The following is a 22,920-nucleotide window of genomic DNA, read 5'->3' as shown; positions in this document are numbered from 1 at the left end:
AGTCTCTGAGTTTTTTACAGCAGAAGAATTGCTTTATTAGTTCTCTGTAGTAAAAAATGAGTGAAAACTAAAAGTTGGCATTTTCTAACAGGTGCCTTTAGTCTAACAAGTTTGAAAATTCCTGGTTTAGATGGTTGCATACTGTAATCACATAAACATACTGGTATAACTTGCAATGGTTTGCACATAGATAGAAGTCACACCATTGTCCAAGCAAAATATGTACCTCTCATGGGATATGTGTCTGCAGTAAGCACGATGTGTTGAGCTATACCAGGTTGGCATTCAATAGAGCTGCAGATAGACAACCGGAATATCTGTAGAAATTACACTGGTGTAGCTACAGCTAGAAATAGATGCTGCCTAATGAAGCAGATCAGCTATGCCAGGATGTGTCCACGTACAGTTGATCTGTTTAATTGGGTGAAACACACATCACCCATTGTCCCACTTATTGATGCTGCTGGACAATGGCCAGTGTGTTCTTCTGGGGCTGGAGGGGCTCAGTCCTGAACAACCTGGGAATTCCTGAGCAGGATCTAGTCCCTGTACCTGCCTGGCTTCCTCTGCTTACTGAGACATCCCTGGGATCTCTAAGGATATATCTTGGTAAGAGGGGAAACCCCAACTTTCTCTGCTTATGGAGGTGTACCCCAGAGATCCCAACTTTTCCTGCTTACCAAGACATACCCCAGAGATACTGGGGTAATGTCTCTGTAAACAGGGAAGGCTGAGCAGGAGTGAGCAAAATATGGCCCATGGGCCAGATCCAGCCCACCAGGCTATTCTATCCAGCCTGCAGGGCTCCTAAAAAATTTAGAAAATATTTATCTGCTCCTGGCTGCCCATCAAAGACGACAGGAGCCAGGGGCAGTGGGATCCAGGGGAAGCCCCAGCAAGAATGCAACAGCCCATCCCCACCCCACCCCCAGCCATTTCCCTGCCTTCCTGCCCCTGCCCTGCTCCAGCACCGTGTGGCTCCCACTGCATCGACAGACCAGGGAGTACATGGCCACACTAGTACGTGTATGTAGGGAAGGAGTGTGTGTGTGTGTGTGTGTGTGTGTGTGTGTGTGTGTGTTTTCATATGGTGAGTCCCACACACCCCCACCATACACTTGTACCCACACCTCCCCTGCACTGCTATACACACAGACCCCCACACTTACACCCCCTCGCATTTTCCACCCACCTTCCTCCCCACACACAAACACATGTAAACCAGGACAAAAACATTTTTTTAATCAAATTAATGAATGTTTTAGATGTTCCTTTTTTAGAATATAATTTAGTATTTTTCTGGTTCTGAGATAGCAAACACCCTTGCTGAAAAAAGTGACTTATGGTGGCAAAGGTCATGGGTTAGGGGGACAGGACTTCAAGTCAGAAGATGGCAATGGGGGGCACGGCACCTGTCAAGGGGCAGGGCTACCTATGCAGCCCTTGACAGCTTGGCAAAACTGCGTAAGTGACCCTCCACCCAAAATATTTTCCCACCCTTGCCCTAGAGCGTCAAAGGCCTAATCTTGTATGGGACTTTCTGGAATGTGCAGGATTGGGCCCTTCAAGTGCCCAGAGTACCTCCCTGGGGTGGCTGGAGAATATGGGTAGCTCCAGGCTGCCCATGCTCTCATGCCATGAAGTAAACAGATGTCCACCACTAAATAATGGAACAAATTAATACTGCCTTCATTGTGGCCACTATTTGTTGTATGACAAGGGGTATGCATGTCTGTTTGCTTGGCCTTTGTACCACTGTAAACAGCAGCACAAAGTCGACAAAGATAGATGTCTCTTTCCCCACTATGTTCCTGACTGCATTTAGGGTAACTTTTATCCTGGAGTTGAGTATATAACTATACTTTTTGTCTGCTCTACATTTACATTGGTGAAAGCAAAGGCAGATTAGCTTGGTATAAAAACATCACATGTCCTTAGAGCAGTGATTTCTAAAGGGTGTGCCATGAGACTCCTCCAATGTACAAAGGTCAATGCTCTCCTCTTCCATCTGGTACCCTGCCCCAGCTAGTCCAGCAGTGCCTGCTGCTGCTTTTCTGGGGACAGCTGCCATTACTGCAGCCTTTCCGCACCCCCAGGCAACCCCTACACCAGTCCCTCCCACCCATATGCTCCCAGCAGCACACACTGCTTCAAGCTGGTATGTGGGTAGACGCACAAATAGAGCTGTGCTTTCAGTCTGGCTCATTCCTTCCACTCCTCCCACGCTCCCAGGGCCAGCAGAAGAGACCGTGGGGGTGGCTGCTGGCATGTAAGACCCTGCAGAAGCAGCCTCAGCAGTAGGGCCTGCCCTCATCTCCTGAGGTGGAGACCTGAGGTCTGCAGGGCCAGGCAGTGGAAGGAGCAGGGCACAGCAGGGTGAAGGATCCCTGCTACCCTTAAGAAACACCAGCTAAATCATTAATTCTCAGACTTTTTAGCCTCAAGCTCCCCTCCATACCTTTTCTGTATTTAGATCCAGCTCTATGATTTTCAACTGGGTGCTACAAAATTCAGAAAAAATATGGAGGGGTCCTTGAGATTAAACAGGTTGAGAACCACAGGGTATAGAGATTACTCCTTTCTCTAGAAAGATGTAGTTGGTGTCATTTTTTAACAGTCAGAAGGTAGGGTAGATATGCACACCTTCTAGACTAACTTAATAATACATGGTCACAAGCTTCCATGAACCCAAATTCACTTCATCAGATGCTGTGAAAGAACATGCAAAAAGTAGAGTATAATAAGGAAAGAGAAATTAGACTGTAAAAGACAAGGAAGAAGAGGGGAGAGAGAGATGGAGGGGGTGCAGTGCTAGGGGAGAAAAGCAAATGAGCAGTAAACCCATAGGAACAAAGTGGGTAACAAAGGCTAATCCAGGTAATAAGCTAAGAATCCATGGTCCCCATTTAAACCGTACTACAGCTAATTTATAAATGATTTCTTGTTCTGCAGTTTCCTGTTCAAACTAGTGTTTATGATTTACTGCTCATTTGCTTTTCTCTCCTAGCATGTACCCCGTTCTCCTCTGATTTTGCTTAACATCTTCATTAATGATTTGGATGAAGGGATCGAGTGCACACTTAGCAAATTTGCAGATGACATGAAGTTGGGTGAAATTGCGGATGCTCCAGATGGTAGGGATAGGATCTAGAATGACCTGAATAAAGAAATTGTCTGCAATCAGTCAGATGCAATCTATCAAGGACTAGTGCAAAGTCCTGCATTTCAGGTAGAATAACAGCATATACAAATACAGACTGGGGAATTGACTGGCTTGGTTGCAGTACCACTGAGAATGACTTCGGGATTACACTGGACTCTAAACTGAATGTGAGCCAACAGCATGCTCTTGTTGCAAAAAAAAAAGCCAGCAACATACTGGGTTGTATTACTAGAAGTGTCACTTGTAGATCAAAGGAAGTGATTCTTCCTCTCTATTTTGTACTGGTGAGGCCTCACCTAGAGTACTGTGTCCAGTTTTGGGCTCTACACTTCAAGAAGCACGTGGACAGTTTGGAAAGAATCCAGCACAGGGCATCAAAAATGACTGGGGGCCTTGGAAGCAAGACTTATGAGGAAGGCTGAAAAACTTAGGGTTATTTAGCCTGCACAAGAGAAGACTAAGCAGGTATTTGATAGCAGTTTTCAAATACCTGAAGGGTGGTTATAGAGAGGATGGAGATGGACTTTTCTCTGTGGCTGTAGGGGACAGGAATAGGAGCAATGGCCTCAAGCTGCATTTTGGAAAATTTAGGCTGGAGATTAGGAGGAACGTTCTGACTATGAGGGTGTTCAGACATTGGAACAGGGTACCTAGAGAAGGTACGGAAACCCCATGCTTGTTCATAAACAGGTCAGACAGACACTTTACTGGGATGGTTTACTTGGGAATGAGCCTACCTTGAACAGGGGGCTGGACGAGATGACTTTGTGAGGTCCCTTCCAGCCCTATTTTCCTATGATTCTATCTAAAGTTTGGGAAACACTGCCTTAGAGTGATTTAACATAATGATCAGCACAAAGCAAATCTCTTTTGCCTCACAATAAGTAAAATACGTTCCCCATCACAATGAATCAGCTTATTGAATGGTGTAAGTCTTTTCTTTGTGGGGTGCCCATGGAAATACCATACTTTACCAGGTGTTAGGCAGACATCAGTATAGCTAACTCAGAAAAACCACTCTTTTGAAACAAGAGGATTTTTTTTTTTTTAGTATCTCCATTGAAAATAAGTCATAAAAATTCTCTGGCTTTTGATGTTTTAAAGATGAGGCCTTGAAAAAGGATGACAACACATCCATCACATCTGTTAAGGCAAATGGCACAGATAGGCAAACACCTAGAAGAGTGTTGAATATCAGCCTAGGAGCTATGGTGGCTGAAACTGTAAATTGTGATTATTCTCTATGTCTGCCCATACTTTCCTTTATGCAGGCAGATCTAGTTGTCTGAACAGACAGGATTAGAAATTGATAAAGGACCTTTCATGTGATTTGCAGACCATGAAGGCTGTGATAGTAGCACTTTACTCAATACTTCAATCAGGTATCCTCATGAACTTCATTAGCCATAGGCACTAACGTTTATTTTTCCTGGGGTGGCCGAAGTTGATTCCCTATCCCCACCCCACAGCGTGGCCTGAGCAGAGCCTATGGTGGGAGGGGAGGGGAAAGGGTGGATGTGGCCTGCCCACTGCAGGCACAGGACTCCCTGCCCTGCTGCTCTTCCCATAGGAGCCCCATGACAGCCACGCTGCCGTGGCAAGGTACGCCCTGCCTGCCCAGAAGCAGCACCAGCAGTGGCATTGAGTTGTGCCCCCTGCTGGTGCCAGGTGGGCAGGGAGCACCTTGCCATGGTGGCACAGCTGGTGTGGAACTCCTGGCTGCAGCACCAAGCCTTTCCACCTTGCTCTGCCATGAAGGCCCCAAGGGGAGGGCAGCAGGGTACGGAGCCCCAGGCCTGCAGCAGGCAGCCCACATCTGCCCCTGCCCTATGCACAAACCTGGGAGGCATGTACTCCCCAGGAGTGTATGCAGTGGCAGGAAGCCACTCCCCCACCCCTGGACAAACCTCTTGTGGCTCTGTCCCTCTCCCTGCACCACCCCACCCAACTCCCAACCCCACCCCCATGCACTGCCCTGTCTGGGCAGCAGTTCCAGACCCAGGCCTAGCCCCTACCCCACTCCCTCCTTTACTGTGGAGGCCTCAGTCTGCCCCTCCCATAGACTTACCTACAGATAGCTGCGGGTGCTGCGCTCCACCACATGCTCATGGTGCCCATGTACATATGCACGTGGTGCCCCCTGTGTCCTGCTCCCTGCGGCCCCTTGCAGGCTGGAACTCTACCAGCCTTCAGGCCCCTGCAATCCAGGGGCTAAGAGCACCAGGAGCTATCCAAAATTACCATATAACAAGGTCCTTAGTGATTGCTATGTATAGTAGATATCTCTGTTCACTTCACTGGCTTATTTCAGAACCCTGATACTAATTGAAAGTCAGAAATCTGAACAACAAAGTACACAAAAGATGGAGTTTAGATCAGAGATACGACCTGACAAAACTACATTCTGCCAATGCTCCTTTTTAGCACCTGACAGAGCTGAGAAGAGTAACAGTGAAAGGAGGAGAGATGGAATATGGAGGAGACCTGGACAACTCAGAGCCAGTTGACACAGGATTTGCAATAGGAAGATATCCAATAATTAGATTACTGTTTGGGCAGCCTGTCAGACTGAATTATTGACATTTTGTCTCCCCTTTTCATCCATAGTGCAGCCATCACCTCCCAGCCACCTCTTTCATCTTTTCCTAACCCTCTCCTTGGAAAATGAGAATCAACATTAATTAACATTAAAAAAATTCATCACACTCCATTTACGTTCCTTTACTGCTACACAGCTGGGTTCTTCCTGCCGCACCAGCTGCATTGTGAAATTACCAAGGGCTACAACTATAGAGAAGAGAGAGAGAGAGATTTTTATAATCTTACTTTGTGTGAATGGAATGGCAGTGAAGGCCTCTGCTACAAGTACTCAGTGCCAACTTTCTTTTACAAACATGGCAGTTTCACAAGCCAGAGCTGACTTACACTGTCATCAGAGAGACAGTGAGAGTAGAAAACATAAGCACCTCAAAATAATATAATGTACACTTCTCTGCATTTGGAGATCGGAGGCTTATTTTGTTCCCACGATACAACAATAATTTTCTCTGGGAGAACAGATCAGTGAACCAGATGTGAAGTTAGACTGAGAAATGCAAGTACCTAATTACATATCAAAGAAGAAAAGAGGGACCAGATTAAATCCACAAATCCTGATGGTAACTCAGGACAAAAGGCAGAGCTAGGCACTGATCATACGTATTCTGTAAGCACAGAGAATTTTCTTCAAAGAAAATTAAGTTCAGCTGGCAAAAACTTAACTAATTATTGATCAAAGACAAGTGAAGAAGGAATACATGGAGCATTTCAGACTGAAATACTGAAAGAAGGAACTTTCTTAAGGCCTAGGAATTTAATTATGCTGCTACTTCTGTATCCCATGATCACAGATTGTAACCCCACACTATGATTTTATAAAAGTCTGGACAGCAGGGCTAGGGACAGACATTCAAAAAGCCTGAGCCTAAATTGATTCAATCTTTGCAGGTTAGTCTAACCTGCAAAGCTTGAACTGATTTGAAAGTGGATAGACATTCCCTTTTCATTCCGGAAATGCAGGCACATGCCTGCAGTGGCTCAGGCTAGAAGCCGGGGAGTGCTAGAGCATCCCTCCCTTCCTTTCCATACTGCTGAGCTGAGGGGGGCACGGTCAGGCAAGACACTCTGATTAGAGAGGATTTCCCCCCTCCTCCTGAGCAACCCAGCAAGGAGTTGATAATGCAGTGTCTATCACCCTTATCTCAGTGTTTATCAGCCTATTAAGAAAACAAAAGCCTCTCTCATTAGTTCAAGCTCTTCTTAAACAATTTTTTCCAGGGAAGGAATAGAGGGACATTACAAGCTACCTGTTGATTAGCTCCAAAGAGCCTTAAACTGACATTGTGCTGTCTGGTTTTGCCCTGTCTCCCACAGCATGGACCTTAGCCAGCATGTGGTAAGCTAGCTAATGCTGAGAGGTGTCTGTGTAAGGCAGAGGGGAGGGGGAGATCCCTGCTCAAGCAGGGAGTGGTGATGGGGAGAGGGAAGAGCAGGACGAAGCCAAGCAGATGCCGCTGTACCTGCAGTCTCTGCTAGAGCTGCAGCCAGGGAGCAGAGGGGAGGGGCTGGAGCAGAAAGCTGCTGGGCTGGAGCAGAGCCTTGTCCAGGGTTATAAAGTATCTAGGGTGCTGAAGGACTCCAGTTTAACTTAAAACAGGAAGGGGTATGGGACAAACATTGCATAAACCAGTTTGACCCAAGTCAGTTAAGTCTGATACTACATTCAATGAGGTTTCAGCCATTTATGAACTGGTTGGTGTAGACTGGACAGCTGTTCTGTTACAAGTTTAAACCAGTTTCTGATTACTTAAACCAGTTTGTGTGTAATGTCTCTCCCTAGCCCAGTACAACAGTGGGCAGCACTGGATTGCCAAGGGTCCTATCATGTAGACTAGATGTTAAATCTACATCCCTTTTGCCTGTTTGACCCCATTACACTTCTGAATAATGGTAGACAGTAGAGCAGGAGTGAGCAAAATATGGTCCGTGGGCCAGATCTGGCCTGCGAGGCCATTCTATCCGGTCCTCAGGGCGCCTAAAAAAATTAGAAAATTAATATTTCTCTGCCCTTGGTTCCTGTCAAAAATGACAGGGGATTCTGGCCTGGGACCATGTAGCTTCCCCGTGCCGGAACCACAGGAAAGAGGGAAGTTGCGGGGGAAGGGCAGGGGAGGACCCCGGGCAGGGAAAGAGCCTGGGGAAAAGTGGCCCAGGGAAAAGCTCAGTGCAGGGGGAGAAAGTGGCCCCTCACCTGCCCTGTGGCCAGTGCCTCAAGCTGCAGCCACTGGCAGCCGATGTGGGGCTGCCTGTGCCCACTCTGGACAGCCTCGTATGGGCTGTCAGCAGTTGCAGCAGGTAGCACCGGTCATGGGGTGGGGGAGGGGCTGCTTTTCCCCCCCTTGCACTCAACTTTTCCCTGGGCTCCTTCCCTTCTCCTTCATGATGTGGAATAAAGCGGTCCTTCCCCATCCTGTGGCCGGCGCTCCCTGTTGCAGCCGCTTGCAGCCTGCATAGCGCTGTCCTGGGAAGGCACAGGCAGCTCTAGGTGGGCTCTGAGTGGCTGCAGCACAGGGCACCAGCCACAGGGCAGGCGAGGGGCCGCTTTTCATGCCTGTGCTCAGCACCACCTTGTAACCCGGCCCTACTGCCAGCCTGGGCACCATGTTGCTCCGGGCTTGCCCGTCAGGGCTGTGCATGGCAACAGCAGCTGAGGCCCCCCCCACTTGCTGTGCTGGGCAGTGTTTGCTACCACCACCTGTGGGCTGCCCAGCACGCACTCCAGGCAATGGGGCAGGCAAGGGGCCTCTTTTCCCCATGCTTAGCACCAGCTTCTTCCCTGCCAGTGAGCAGGGGGAAGGGGCTGTACACTGCCCCCTGCCTGTACCACAGGGCTGGGGGGGACTGGGAGTGAGCAGGTGTGGGAGCCAGCAGGAGCACGGGACCTGCACCGCTGTCCCAGGGCCAGTGCCGGTGGGGCCCCGAGCAGGGTGGCAGGAGCGCAGGCTCCCGGCTGGCAGGGGCTCTATGTAGCCAAGCAAGCTCCCCCCTCTCCCTGCTGGTGCAGGCCAGCCTGGCTCCACAGATCCCTGCCAGCCTGTGCCCCACTTTGGGCCCCACCGGTGCTGGCCCTGGGACATTGGACCAACGTCCCAATGTTTTGGGACCAAAGACATTGGGACATTGGTCCCAAGATGGTGACCACTGGACGGGGCACCTGTCAAGGGGAAGGGCTACCCATGCGGCCCTCGAAAGCCTGTCAAAACTGGATAAGCGGCCCTCCATCTGAAATAATTGCCCGCCCCTGCAGTAGAATAACTAGAGTGAGATGACTAAGGTAGGTACCCCAGATACCAACATGGTAGGGGATAGATAGAAAAAAAGCCACTGCCACCATAGCCATATGATCATACCACTGGAACAGGAGCAGTGAGAAGTCCTCACAGCCCCCCTGTGCCATGGCTGCCCTGGGTGCCTGAGTGTGTTGTTAGCCTCTGCCAACAGGGTTCCCCAGGAAGTGCTCTGATGCTGTGGGAACCCAGCCTTGTCTCTCACTTTGAATTGTGTGAGGAAATTCTACCAGTATCATCCTCTGGAATAATGACCACTATTCACTCTCTCATCCAAAATACTGGCAGTCCTAAAGTTGCTTATCAACAAGCGAAAGCTCCTTTGAATTCAGATGTTTCAGGAAAGCTATAGGACTTTTGGCTCTCTGAAAGCCACAGGTGATGGGTAGGGAGGAATGGGGGGGCATGTGCCCCCATTGAGATTGGCCCCCAAAAGTGGGGAAGTTTTTTGTCATGCAGGCCAGCAGCGTGTTGCAGGGGGCACTAAGCTGTAGCACAGGAGTATAGGAGTGGATATGGGGCTTTTGGCCTGCCCCCAGGTCTGCCCACAAATTGTGCTCTCCCCCCCGCCCCAGACTTAAGGCACCAGTTACCCCACTGAAAGTTATAAATGGGAATAAAACTTGGATTTGAGTGATGGTCAATGGCAAGTTCATGTCACATGTACTAATGGTGTCCTGAAAGGAGAACTGGTCAAGCATAGAATGAAAGTAAAGACAAGCACCTTGAAGGGGAAAAAAGGGTATTGAGTATCTCTTTAAGAGTGACCTGCCTAAGTCTTTTGAAGGAATAGTACAAAAAGACAGGGTATTCTGGAACATCAGTCAGCTTGTGGGAAAGGAGCATCCTGTATTTTAAAGTCTTAAGCCTTTATTAATTCAACTGCCTACAGAGGATCCTATCCCATTCCATCAATTAATGAGCATTAATCTAAGGAATTACCCACTTCTTACTTAAATGGTGTGACTATCTACTGTGCCTTTTGGAAGGAGTATCTTTAACATTCAGAGAAAGTACTCCAGAGGATCCAAGAAGCTGGATTATCAGTAAACCAAGGTAAATACATAAGGGCCCAAAACAGACTGGATATCTGGGTTGTGCATATGAAGAAAGTTATTAGGACTCAAGTAGAGAAAGTTCAGGCCATTCTAGAGGATCTGACTGCAAAAACTAATAAGGTGGTGTAATCCTTTTGAGGGATTATAGGTAGTAAAGGAGGTTTATTACTCACTTTTCCACACTTGTCATGCCTCTTACAGTTTAAATAAACAGAAGGGAAATAAAATGACCTTTACAATGAATGTGAATAGGTTTTCCAGGCTCCCTTTGTCATAAATCAGAACATAAAAAAATTATTGCAAACTATTTCCCTCAGCTTGCTCCATCAGAAAGATGATAGAATATGTGACAAAATGCACTATGACATGGGAGAAACCCAGGAAGATGACATCATTCAACCATTAATCACATCAAATCCATGTGAATGGGGATGGTCTGGGGCTAGACTTCACTCATGCCAAGGAGAAGAGAATGAGTGGCAATATCTAGTAAGGTTGGAGTGCTAATGGTAATCTAAAAGCACTCCAACCTTACTAGATATTGCCTTACTGGATATTAATATTAATTGGTTAAGAGTGGCATGAAAGTAGACACATGCACCTTGCGGAGGAAAAAGGGTATTGAGGTGTCTCTTTAAGGCTGAACTAAGTGTATGAAAGAGATGATACAATAAGATAGGGTGTTCTGGCATATCAATCAGTTTGTGTAATGTCATGTAACATATTTGCGATCCCTAGGTACAGAGGCTTGTGTCTGCAAACACAGGTACTGAATGACCCCCTGGAACTTTTTTCAGTCTTATGCTCCAATGTTTTTTCTCTGTTTTCCCCCTTGTAATGCCTTCTCTCTTTTCTATCCAAAAAGCATATTGCCTACAGGCAAATATCAAAAGTTAAAACAAGCAGAGAATACAAATCAATGATAATTTATTATAATATGGTTAAACCTTTTAACTCCATTTTATTTTTATTCCATACAATTAAAACCATTGAAAGAAATATGACTTAGTTAAGAATCTGATTATTTTGTCATTGTCAAAAATTGGCATATTAATCGGACACTAAATTTGCAAAATGCCCTTGTGAATGCAAACAAAATGTGTCATTTGTAGATTAAGGAAAGAACAGATGCCTGCTTCTCATGCAAAGTTCCTTTCTGATGCTGTCAGAACAGAAACATTTTGAGAGAGAGTTTTGGCAGATGGCATTACAATTCAAATAAAGGAAAATAAGCTTCCAAATTCATACATATTTCCTTGTCATTAAAATGCCAAGGGATTTTTAACATAATGTTTAAAGTTTGGAATGACTCAATTTGAGTGTCCCCATAAATACAACCAATGTTATTGCATAATGATGAATAAGTTATGACAAGAAGTTTCAGAAAGCATTTATATGGAACTAAAGCAGATTCCTATGTATTGCTCAATAGAGCAAAGCACAGGAAACAAAAGGGGGTTTTGAATCATCTTAGGCTTCTACAACAAGGGTAGGAAGCCACTGAGGAATCAGAGCCAGATTCCAATCTCAGTTTCAGTTGTATAAATCCTGAATTGCTCCACTGATTTCACAGGTGTTAGCTTGGATTTTCAGTGGTATAAGTCTCTGTCTAATCTATTGTATTTGTTTTAGTTATTTAATATTCTTATACCCTGCTGTTCCCCATGGTATTTGGACACCTAATCCAAAATTATAGCTACTATCCTGTAGTGTGAAAGCATGTTATTAAGCAGCACAGTACTCTAAAGATAGAAGTGATATCTCATGAGATGCCTAGTGCAGGATACTGTGATTTGCTTGCAGGTCACCTAGTATTTAAAATAAAATAGAAAAACATGAGTTTTGCTGTACTCAGTCAAACTACTAGTCCATCTAACCTGCTGCCCTATCTCTATTACCTGTTGCTTCTGAGTATGCTAATACCTCACCATGCCCTAATAATGTACCTGTCCAATTTACATCCAATTTTACACTACTGGATGGTAGGACAACATTCTTCCTTGATCACATGCAGACAAATACTTACCCACCAAGCATGAGACTTATTAGCCTTTTATCTGTAGATGTACGGTTAGTTATACATTTCTTAATCCCTTTTTATAAAAGGCTAGCCTGTTTGACTCACTGATCTGAAATATAAATTAACCACTTTTTCTGAAGAAATGAGAATGAAAAATGTTGTGCTGCACGCTTTATTCTGAAGAGTTGCCAAGGGAATTTAGAGTTATGGTAGAGTGAGTATAGTAATGAAACAAAGGTTTTCTGAATTTGGTGCAGAAAGTCAATGAAATGTGGGACTTCTCCCCAGTCTGAATCATGAAGTTTGTGAAAGACAGGCTAAGAAAGTAAAAGAAAAATCTTAGCTAAGTAAATCTGAATATAAATCTGCAGGTCCCAAAGGGGGCGAGCTAGCAAATACTATAATGTACCAACTCCCCTAACCCCTCACCCCAAAATCAAACAATGACTTCAGATCTAGTAAACTTATTTCAAGGGTTACTGTTACAAAGTGGAAGACTTTCCCCCTCTTTTTGTGTAGAGTGCTTATTACCAAACGTAGGCATGGAGGAGAAGTTTGTATCCAATCAGAGCTTAAACATTAGACTGGAATTTCTCATCTCATCGCAGAAAATACCAGAGAGAACTTTTGCCTCCAAGCTGAGTAAATGATAACTTCAGTTGTGCACAGTGATCAAGTGAGAAGCATGCTGTTACAAACTAGGAATCCTCATTAATGATCTCTGTTTTTCTGTTTCAAAGGAAATTAATTTCATCTCTAGCCCATTAAACAAGTGTTTGGGATAGGCAGCTGATAGTGCAGTAGGTTAGTGTTCTAGCTTTTCATCTCTTGATGTGCTGTGTACAGGAACTCTGTAAACTTAAGGCATAACAACTAAAACTGGGAAGTCAATATTAATTGCAGCCTACATGACAACCTTCATTCCCCCTTCAGGTACTCTGAATATACATGAATGCAGCTAGGGTAAGCTCCCTTAGCTCTTTATGTTGACTGAGCTCTTTTTAATTGTATGGCGGTTTCCCTCATGTACATTAATATTAACACACTGGAATTGGGGAGACTGGAAATTTTGGATCACAGATAATTACTGGGTAGTTACGTAAAAGTTATATGCTGTGGGTGTTTTTGATTATTTTGAACTATAATTCAATTAAATGTATAGCAAAATCTACCAGACCACTGCTAGAGAATCATCTCCAGGATAGCTTTAAGTACATGCATGGTATCTATAAATTCTAGGTTTTTTGGTACTAATTGAAATTAAATGATAATTTGTATATTTTGTTTTCCTTTTACCTAATTATCTTCTTTTCTTTCTTGTACTGAGAGCTGGAAGAGTGGCATATGGCTATCTTTACATTAAAGACTGTCAGCCTTTGGCTGGTAGTCCTTGTACACAGAACAGCTGTTTGTGTCCCAGAGGGGTCTGGCTGGTAAAAAAGAAGCTATTTTCTTTCATGTTACTTGTTAGCTTTGTAGCCAAGTAAAGGGCTTCTAGCTTATAACAGCAGTCAATTCAAAATGTTCAGAAACTCCATACATTCTTTGTGTAGATTATTAAATGTTAAAGGAAACAGCAAGGGAAATAATATAAATAAATGAAGAGGTTGAAAAGCGGGTGTAAGAAAAGAAAAATCCAATTTAGTAAGATCAGTCAGTTATTAGGTAGCAAACATCATTGTGTAACAGCTGAACTTAAAAAGTCAATAATTGGTATCAAATGTTGAAAGAGTCAAGCACTCAAAAGATCAAAACGAATGTCTCTTTCCAACATGTTGCCTTCAAAGTTAAAAAAATACAGCATAGGAAGGCTCTATTAAAGGCAGTTTCAAAGGCAGAGTGCTTCAGGTCAGAACTTTACATGTAATGCAGTTCTATTGAACTGGAGTAATGTAAACTGATAATATATGCTTGTAGTGTCTCCAGTGCCAAAATACATTGGGGCATGGCTACAGTGTAGTACTCCTAGTAGTGTAGCTGCATTTGAATGGGGTTCAGTGCGAACTACCAAGGACCAACCAGCTTCTTTAGATAATTTTTCATAGCCAGGACTGAGTCCCATGTTGCTGTCTTGCTAACAATAATCAAGCCAGCTATTTCAACACTAGCTTAGGTATGTCTAGCTGAGCTATAGAAATGATAGTGAGGTATCTATTTAGTTATATGAAGAGTGTGCTAGCACCTGTGCAATTACAAGTATTATAAATAAAAATAATATATTATTACCACAGCATCAACAAAATACTCCTGAACTGTTTTTGAAAACTGTGAATAATACAAAGCTTTTATCATTTTGTTTTGAAACCTTCAGTAGGAAAAAATTGGAAAAATTGGTGCTTTTCTTTTTTTTAAAAAAAAAGTCAATCCTGGGCACATCTGCATGTGCCGCCCCCCCCCCAATGGTGCAGTTGTTATTGCACCATCACTTAGTACTTGTTTTAGGGAGTTCTAAATGATGACATAGTTACAGCCATTATTGTGCGGTCCCAGTGGCGCATGGTTATTTTTAGCAACTACGTTGCCATAGCGACACACTATAGCGAGGTGCAACAGAGCACACTTGAGGCCAGACCTCACGCCAGCCCGCCCACCTGTGTCTGGGCTGAAGGTCCACTTTACTCACCTGCCATGCATTGTTGTTTCTTAATTAGTTCTAATTAGGCAGGAAGCTGCCCATTCTCACCCTGATGCCAGGGGGCATTATCTGTGGCTCCATTCCTCCCCTACACCACAGCCCAAGCCTCACAGGTGGCATCCACCAGTGGTTTGCACTAGGCCTTTCATAAAACATACACACACGCATAGACAAACAAACACATACTGGGCCCCAAGTCCTCGGCCCCGTCACTGGGGCTCCACACTGGGGTCTTCCATCCCTTGGGGCTCAAGTGGCCGCAGCCCTGCTTGGTCCTAGGGTCTTATTCCACCCCTTCACTAGGGCTGTCCACAATACCCCTTCACTGGGGCCTGCTGCCCTATCTGGCCCACGTGGCCATAGCCCTGCCTGGCCCTCTGCCCTGGGGTATTACACCCGGTGAGGCTCAGGTGGTCATAGCCATGCCTGGCCCCCTCTCAGGGTCCCTACAGCCACAGGACTCACAGAGAGCCTGGGTGCTGCTCCAGGTCCCTCTGCCAACCTGGGCCCTTCCTCAGGACTCCCATGAGCCTGGGCTCCCCCTGAACTGGTTGAACCCACCAGGGATGTGGGAGCTGGGGTTATTAAGGTGCCCTGACCCACCTTTCAATGGGGTGGTAACTGGCCTTGTATTTCCTGGGGGCTCCCGCACCACCGGGAGCCCCACCAGACCACCCACGCCCAGCAGGGTGCAGTTTTAGGTCATGCCCTGGACCAAGAGCCTCCTATCCATCCCCATCAGCTCTTGCCCTTACCTCCTAGGTTGTTCCTGCTGCAGCTCAGCCAGGTGATGTTTCTGCCTGGGCTGAAGGAGCAAATTAATTAGATAATTAATGATTTAATCTTTGCCTTTAAAAAAATAAAATGGGTTTTCCATAATATACCTGATTCATTTAATTTTACAGACTTTTTCACTAGAAAATGGACTTTGCCATCTGATTTCTCAATATTTGAGCCAGTTCACAAATACCATTATGAGTTATTACATTAGAAAAACATCGATCGATACAGAAACCGTAATTCATCAAATTACTTCAGAGTTTCATGTGTAAAATCACACACAATATATATGTGCACTCCTTATAGATAATCATAAGAGTGTATAGGTTTAAAGAGAAAATGAGAAGCTTCCAATTCCAAGAAAATATTTATTTCAAGCAATTTTGAGAAATTCCACAGCTGGCAGGTTTCAAATAACTTTCAAAGTATCAGTTATCTGTGTATTTACTAGCTATCTAACTTGGTCTCCAAGAAGAATTATTTTATAATTATTAGGTATAAAGACTTTAGGTAACCAATTAAATTGAATTCAGAGGACATCACAGGTTGTAAATAAAGTTTTTGTCCAAGTTTTTAAAACAAATCCTTTGTATCTGTTTTGTCCCGGGTATTTAGGACCTTCTAAAATCAAAGTACTAACCCTCCATAGCAAAATGTAAATAAGAATTTTGCAATTCTTATGTCCATTGAAGTTAAATTCCTCCTGGTATACAGGATCAGAACAAGCTTATGAAGTACTTCTCTACTATCTGAAAAATCCCTGCATCGTGAATCAGATTCCCAAAGCCCTGTCTTGGAATGCAAAGGACACCTTGTAAAACCCGTAAAGAAATTTCTAGGGTTAGTCTTTTTATAAACTGTTATAAAAATCTGGTCAAATACTTGAAGAGAAACCCCTACAAGAAGCACAATCATAAAGACTGTGTACACATATTCCAATAATCTGGAAACATTTTCCCAGGTTTCTTCTTCTGGTAAAGAAACTTACTAGGAGATGCCTGAACAGACGCTAGAATGCTGAGCCCTTGAAGAGTGGAGAACATGCACTGCTGATGCTGTGCAGCCAGGGGCCCTTTGTGAACACCGAGCATCTTGAGCTCAATGTGCTTTGAAGGATTTTTTAGTCTGCCTGGTGACAGATGGAAGCAGTGCATAGGACAGCTCTGTTTGGTTATCTCTCAGGCTTTGCCTTCCTGCAGCACAATGTGAGGTGTGTGAAGGGCATGTTCTGCTCCCTGCTTGGCTGGGGCAGCAGAGTCCAGCCTAAGTGACATACTTTTTCCGTGTGGGGAGTTGAGAACAAAGCACCTTGGGATGCTGGAGGACTATGCTGTAGCTTCTTTCAGAAGAGAGCCTGTACAGACATTGCTTTCACAGGAGAAACTCTTCTGTGAGTGATTTAACCTTGGTTGCTCCCAAGTTATTTTTCTTTTTGAGCAGCCATTTTTGCTCTGGGAGAAAAATCCTGATCATCTGTACATTCATGGTTTCTCCTGGAAGAGGAGAGAATGAAGAGAAACTGAATGTATGTACATAGCCAAAAAACTATGGTCATGATATTTGATAAGTAGAAGAACGTCTAAGAAATAAGACCCAGTCTTTTGAGCTTTAAGTTATTCACCTGGAAAGTCCCTTCCCTCATGTAAATCTTATCTGTCAATCTTCAGTGGAGAGTTGCATTATTTATAGTAGCTACTGAAACAGTCAAGCAGAAACTCCTTCTCATGGTAGTATGCAGAAAAGCTCTGCCTTTGCTGATAGAAATACTGCCTACACAACAAGATGGCAGTCTGAGCAGGTTCAGTCAGAGCAGGATGATGAATGTATGCTATTACACATGGGTGCCTGTGAGAAGTACTCACAGAAAATACATTTAAAGCTCTTTTGTACTGTCAATTTGTAGCTCTTTCAAGCTATTTATCAGCTAAGCTGTTTTTACCTCCTAGCTTTTATACTGCATATCAAAGTATGTGTAGCCCTACTCTTACAGCAAAAAGCCAACTTTCAATCATTCAGGCACACTTCGTATTAAGTCAGTTAATTATCTGTATTTCATATGAGCCAGACATGTTAGGTCTGTCTAATCTAAATCTGCATACTAGTTCCAAGAAACTGTTAAAGAGTTTGCAAAGTTAAACAGTACAGAATTAAGACATTCTAGATTTAAGCTTGTCTGTGAAAATTGTTAAACCCCCTTGTGTGTAGCCTTTAATTACATGAATAATACTTTCTACACACAATTGAAATAATAACGGAATACCCATAGATTTTTGAGTCAAAGTCTGTATCAAATTCATGTCAGCTTGGCAGTGTTTCTTCAGTCTATGTTTATTTATCTCACAATGCCATTTATACCTACCTGGCTCCTTTAAAACAAAAAAGAAATGTCTGTGGTAGCACAGATAACTTTTAAAAGTAAGAATAGATTTGTGTTTGTCTGTATATACATGGGTATGCTGGCATCTGTGTATATATTACCACATGGTTATATTCTTCTTCATGATCATGCAATTAAAGTATGTGTATTAGTTGGTTATTAGATGTAACGTGTATATATGTGTGTGTGTGTGTGTGTACATATATAGAGAGAGAGACGTGTGCAGTAAAGTCTATATAGACATTAAATTCAGTTCATTATATAATGATCATTATCATGTCATAATGATCATGTCTAATTTTCTAACTTTCTGTATCACAGAAACCATTGAACATACACGTTACACAAATACCCCATGTTTGCATTTGATCAGTGTATGTTTAATTTTGTAAATTGATTGCATAATTGTGGAAAGCAGAGTTACATCCCCAGCTCCAATGCTACCTCCCTTGTGTCTCACTTATTAAGACCACATCCAGATCATTCAGGAAGGAGATCCAAATTGACTGGGCCATTGGCTAGAATTGTTGTATAATGAATGGGAAAAGCTAGATCCTCCAAAGGGTGATCAAGAGCAGCTAAGTACTGAGCAGGGAAATGCATAGAACTAGCTAATAGGAATATGTGCATGGGTACATGGGTGGGTCTGAACTCGGACCTTGGAGCTTAGGTGCTTCTACTCAGGATCCAGAATGCAGATCTCTAACATACCAGCAGCATTCAGGCTGGCACATTGGTGGTGCCAATGCCCACTTTTTGTATAAACAGACCTGTATATTAGAACTCTCCAGATATGGTAGATCTGGGTCCTAATCAATCTAAGGAGATTCAGACTCATATTTCCCACCTCTTGAAAGAAGTCCTTAAATTATCAAACTATAGACATGGATTACAATGGATCTTAGGCAGAAATTAGGTGCTAGCCACTTGAAATGGATCTAGAAATCTAGAGGGTGCATCAATACGTTCATTAAGGCGCCTTTGCTTCTGTGCATTAAGTTCAGTACCTGTAATATATGAAGTATTACATAAATGTGCAGTAGTGAAGGTGCAGTCTTCTCATTATGCTTAATGTACAGTAGGTTAATTTTATTGTGCATTAGTGCATCAGCATGGCTTTTGCCATGACATACTAATGCACAGTAGAATTTGCCTACTGCACATTAAGCATCTCTTGTAGATGTGCCCAGAGAGAATTCTTATCAGACAACGAGGTGGGCATTCAATAAATATACTTGCCTAATGAGTTTTGCAGCTATTGGAGAAGGGATTGATTGAGCTCTCTTTTGAAGACTTAAATTGTTACCTTAATATGTAGGCACCTACTTTCTGCCTAATTACCATTTAAGGGCCTATTTGACCAGTTTGGATCCAGTCCTTTGTTTCTAACTTTTGTTATTGCAGTGCTGTTCTTTTAATTCATGCTGAGAGGCAGAGAGAATCCAGAGGAGAGCAACTCAAATTAAGAGTTTCAAAAAAAATAAACTGTGAGGAAAGGATGGAAAAAACTGGGTTTGCTTAATTTAAAAATGAGAAGACTAAAGGGAAATATTATAAAACTTCAAATATATAAAATCGAGTATTCTATGTCCATTGTGGATAGCACAAGAGTTAATTGGCTTAATTTGAAGATACAGAAATTTAGGAAAATTTTCCTATTATCTAACCTCAGCATAAGGATGGTTAAGCAATGAAACAGGGAAGCTAGAGAATCACTGTCACTGAGTGTTTAATGACTGGGTAACCTAAATGACCTTTTGTGGTCTCTTGAGCATTCCATTTCTATCATCCAACTGCAAAAACTAAGTGGTATAATTTAAAAAAAATAAAGATTAAGTTTCCGAGCCTCTTCCCCATTTGCACCAATGTAAGAAATAATCTGAGAAAGGGTTAGCTATATTAAAAAGACTGGGTTTCTTATCTTGACAGCTCCCCTTTAGTCAAATACAACTACACACTGTGCATACCTTCAGAAAAAGAAGCCCATCACTTCTGTGGGGCAATGATATCATGTAAGATATGCTACAATTACTGGTTAGCACAGCTGTTCAAACAATAAAGAAGTAGTTCAACTAAAATGTATTGTTCTAGAGACTGGAATCTGTTTGCATGCCAATTTTCAAGTCACTACTATTCACAGTTGCCTTGGTATGTCTCTAAAATCTGGCATTGGTATTGATCAGTATATCTAACATTGCCATCTGATGCCATACTTCAACATGCCGTAAAGATCTATTTTTTCATTATAAGAACTCTTGGCTTTCTGTACTGTAGTTACTGAGAAAGATAACTCTTTGTTTTTCAGAGCTTCCATATGGCTGGGAGAAAATTGATGATCCCATTTATGGCACTTATTATGTTGAGTAAGTTCCCAAGTTCAATTTTAATTTGCTTTTAATATTTCATTACCTGATATTAATATCCTGTTCAGTGCTTAAATTGGGAAGGTATGGGTACAATTATTTTTCCATTTGACAATAAACCTTACCAGGAATTTTCAGACCCCAATTCAGTTATAGTGACTAAATATTTTCAGTGCCTCTCAGATTTGTTAATCTGTCATTCCTTCTCTTCAAACTCTGATTTCATACTAGTATTTCCAAACCCTTTGTGGGAGCTCCTAACAGAAGTAAAAGAATTACACATCTTGGACCAAATGTGTTTAATTTTTATGGTTATCATGTTTTAGACATCAAACCAGCCAGAGATCCAAGAAAACAAAGCTTGGGCCTTTTTCCTCTATAAAGATACCCCTCTGAATAGTTATAGTTTGCTATACATCTGAGGTTCACCATATGTAAGACTTAAATGTGTCTAAACTCCTGTGGCAATTTAATTTTGTACCTAAAAACTTAACGAAACTAACAACTAAGAATAAGAAAATGAATATTTCTATTTTAATGACACAATGCTTGTTTCATTTGTCATGTATCATGTTTGAAACAAGAGGGAGATGTATTCCTCATTCCATCCAATGCAACTGTGTGCAAAGGACAAAGAAGGTTAATACCCAAAATAATAGGTAGAGTTTATTAACTACTTAGCTACAGAAAGATGAAATGAGAACAGGACCTGCCTCTCCATTGCCTTTAACCTTGAATAGTCTTCAACATTTATGCAATAAAAGCTTACAGTAATATGAAACGTAATCAGTAGGGCAGCATTTTAGTTTCTCTTCAATGACTACACAAGGTATATGGCAGTGGAGCACCATGCTTTGACTCACTCACCCCTGGTCACCGTCCAACAGCAATATCAAACAGTGGATCTGTGTATTCTAGATTTTGACAGAAGATGGGCCTGAACAGAAAGCCCCAACCTTGGATCTCCGCTTCACCTTTTCTCCCCCTCCCAATTACCTGGCACAACATACAGTATTTTACAGCTGCTCACATCACTTTCTGGTACCATCCTGCTTTGCAAGTGCATATCAAGAATTTGCAATGAAGGCTTACTCTGGAGGTTCCCTACCTCTGCTCATTTCCCAGTTTTAGGCAGCTCGACATCAACCTGGACTCGCGTGGGAGGGAGCTAGAGACAGTGAAGACTGACCTAGCCTTCAAGAGTCCTTTTTGCAAGTTTAGGAGTGAATTCTATCAGATTCCTCTTACCTAAGCAATATAAGATTGACATTCCTTGGTTCCCTCTGCTGTACTTCCTCAGCCAGCCTCAGAATGCAAAGGTAGCAGGACCATTGTCCTGCTGAATCCATCTCTCTCTTTCTCTTCATGCACCAGTTGCATCTTTTTCCCAGTTTGTCCTTTGCCCTCGGGTGAAGGAGCCATCAGCTCCATCTGTTTTGTTCCTTAGTCTAAGTCATCTGATTCAATCAGTCCAAATTCCTACTTACCTCAAGCATTTTTGAAGACCTGCATATCATCAATAATACTATGAAATTACCTCCCCCATCCCTTATTCTTGCCTTCTTACAGTAAGAAGGTTTGGGGCTCATGCAGCAGCTTCATGTAGTCTATTCCCCTTAATACTCCAGTTATGCAGCTGCTGATAATAAGTAATGATCTTCTGCACCAGTGGCTTTAGTGTATTTTAGATGCTAACAGGTGTTGTGTAATTTCAGCATAATTAGGCTCTAGCTAAGACAATCCTTTGTGCTAAACATTGCCTAAAGCATTCTGGCACTAGTAAAGCATGTGTAGTTTCATTCCCTAGCCAATAAAAAGAGCAATCATTTATCTCCATTTTAAGCCCACCCTCAGGTTGATAATCACAGGATCCTGGCCCCAAACACTGCTCTGCAATGACAGGTTTGTAGGTTGTTGTTGCCAAAATTCACTCATCCCACCACAGACAAGGTAAGTGCACAGATGTGCTGTGCTTACTGTAAAAGTAGAGCTAACAGATCTAAAAGAGCAGACCAGATGTTCACCAACTGGCATTAAAAGTGCAGCCACTAGGTTTATAAAGGTTTTTATAGTTAGTATAAGAAGCTGTATTTTAATTTGCTGTCTAAGCTCAGGAAGTTTGAAGTGAAAATTGCTCTCTACTTTTCATTATAAAAAGTGACAATGTTATACCTCCCTTTATTACAAATGTTTAATAGGTTACTTCATTTTTAACTAGACAAAATCACATTACAATAAAAGCTCTTAATTATGTCATAAATGTGGATAAAACATGATTTTTGGGTTATGAACTTTTACTTGTTCAAATCCAGTCCCACCTTATAGGAAGAACTTTAAACTGTCAAATGAAAGAATGGCTGACTTGCTCATTAGGAAATCTGTCTGACAAAAATTAAGGAGCACATTTGCAGGGATAAACACTGAGTTCAGTCTAACACTGAGCAGTAGTCAGCCATCTTTGAATTTGTAGCACTATGTTAAGCACAAAATATTTGCAACCTTTCAAATCAAACACATAGATGTTCATAGATTTCATAGACATCAGGGCTGGAAGGGACCTCAGAAGATCATCGAGTCCAGCCCCCTGCCCAAAGGGCAGGAAGTCAGCTGGGGTCATAGGATCCCAGCAAGATAAGCAT

The 22,920-nt window shown here is 42.9% G+C and overlaps 1 protein-coding gene across 12 annotated transcripts in view; it reads left to right on the top strand.

The window, feature by feature from the left end:
• Nucleotides 1-22,920, top strand: part of MAGI2 (membrane associated guanylate kinase, WW and PDZ domain containing 2) — a 1,214,455-nt gene that overhangs the window by 940,179 nt on the left and 251,356 nt on the right. For all 12 annotated transcript variants that reach the window (XM_019543630.1, XM_019543629.1, XM_019543624.1 and 9 more), the window contains one exon: nucleotides 20,224-20,281. In XM_019543630.1, the coding sequence (XP_019399175.1) occupies nucleotides 20,224-20,281 (58 nt within the window). The remainder of the gene's footprint in view (nucleotides 1-20,223; nucleotides 20,282-22,920) is intronic.

The sequence above is a fragment of the Crocodylus porosus genome, unplaced genomic scaffold (genome assembly GCF_001723895.1).
Source record: "Crocodylus porosus isolate Cpor-Errol unplaced genomic scaffold, CroPor_comp1, whole genome shotgun sequence".
NCBI classification, from domain to species: domain Eukaryota; kingdom Metazoa; phylum Chordata; order Crocodylia; family Crocodylidae; genus Crocodylus; species Crocodylus porosus.
The sequence above is the reverse complement of the archived record's forward strand: the minus strand, read 5'-3'. Positions and strand labels throughout refer to the sequence as shown.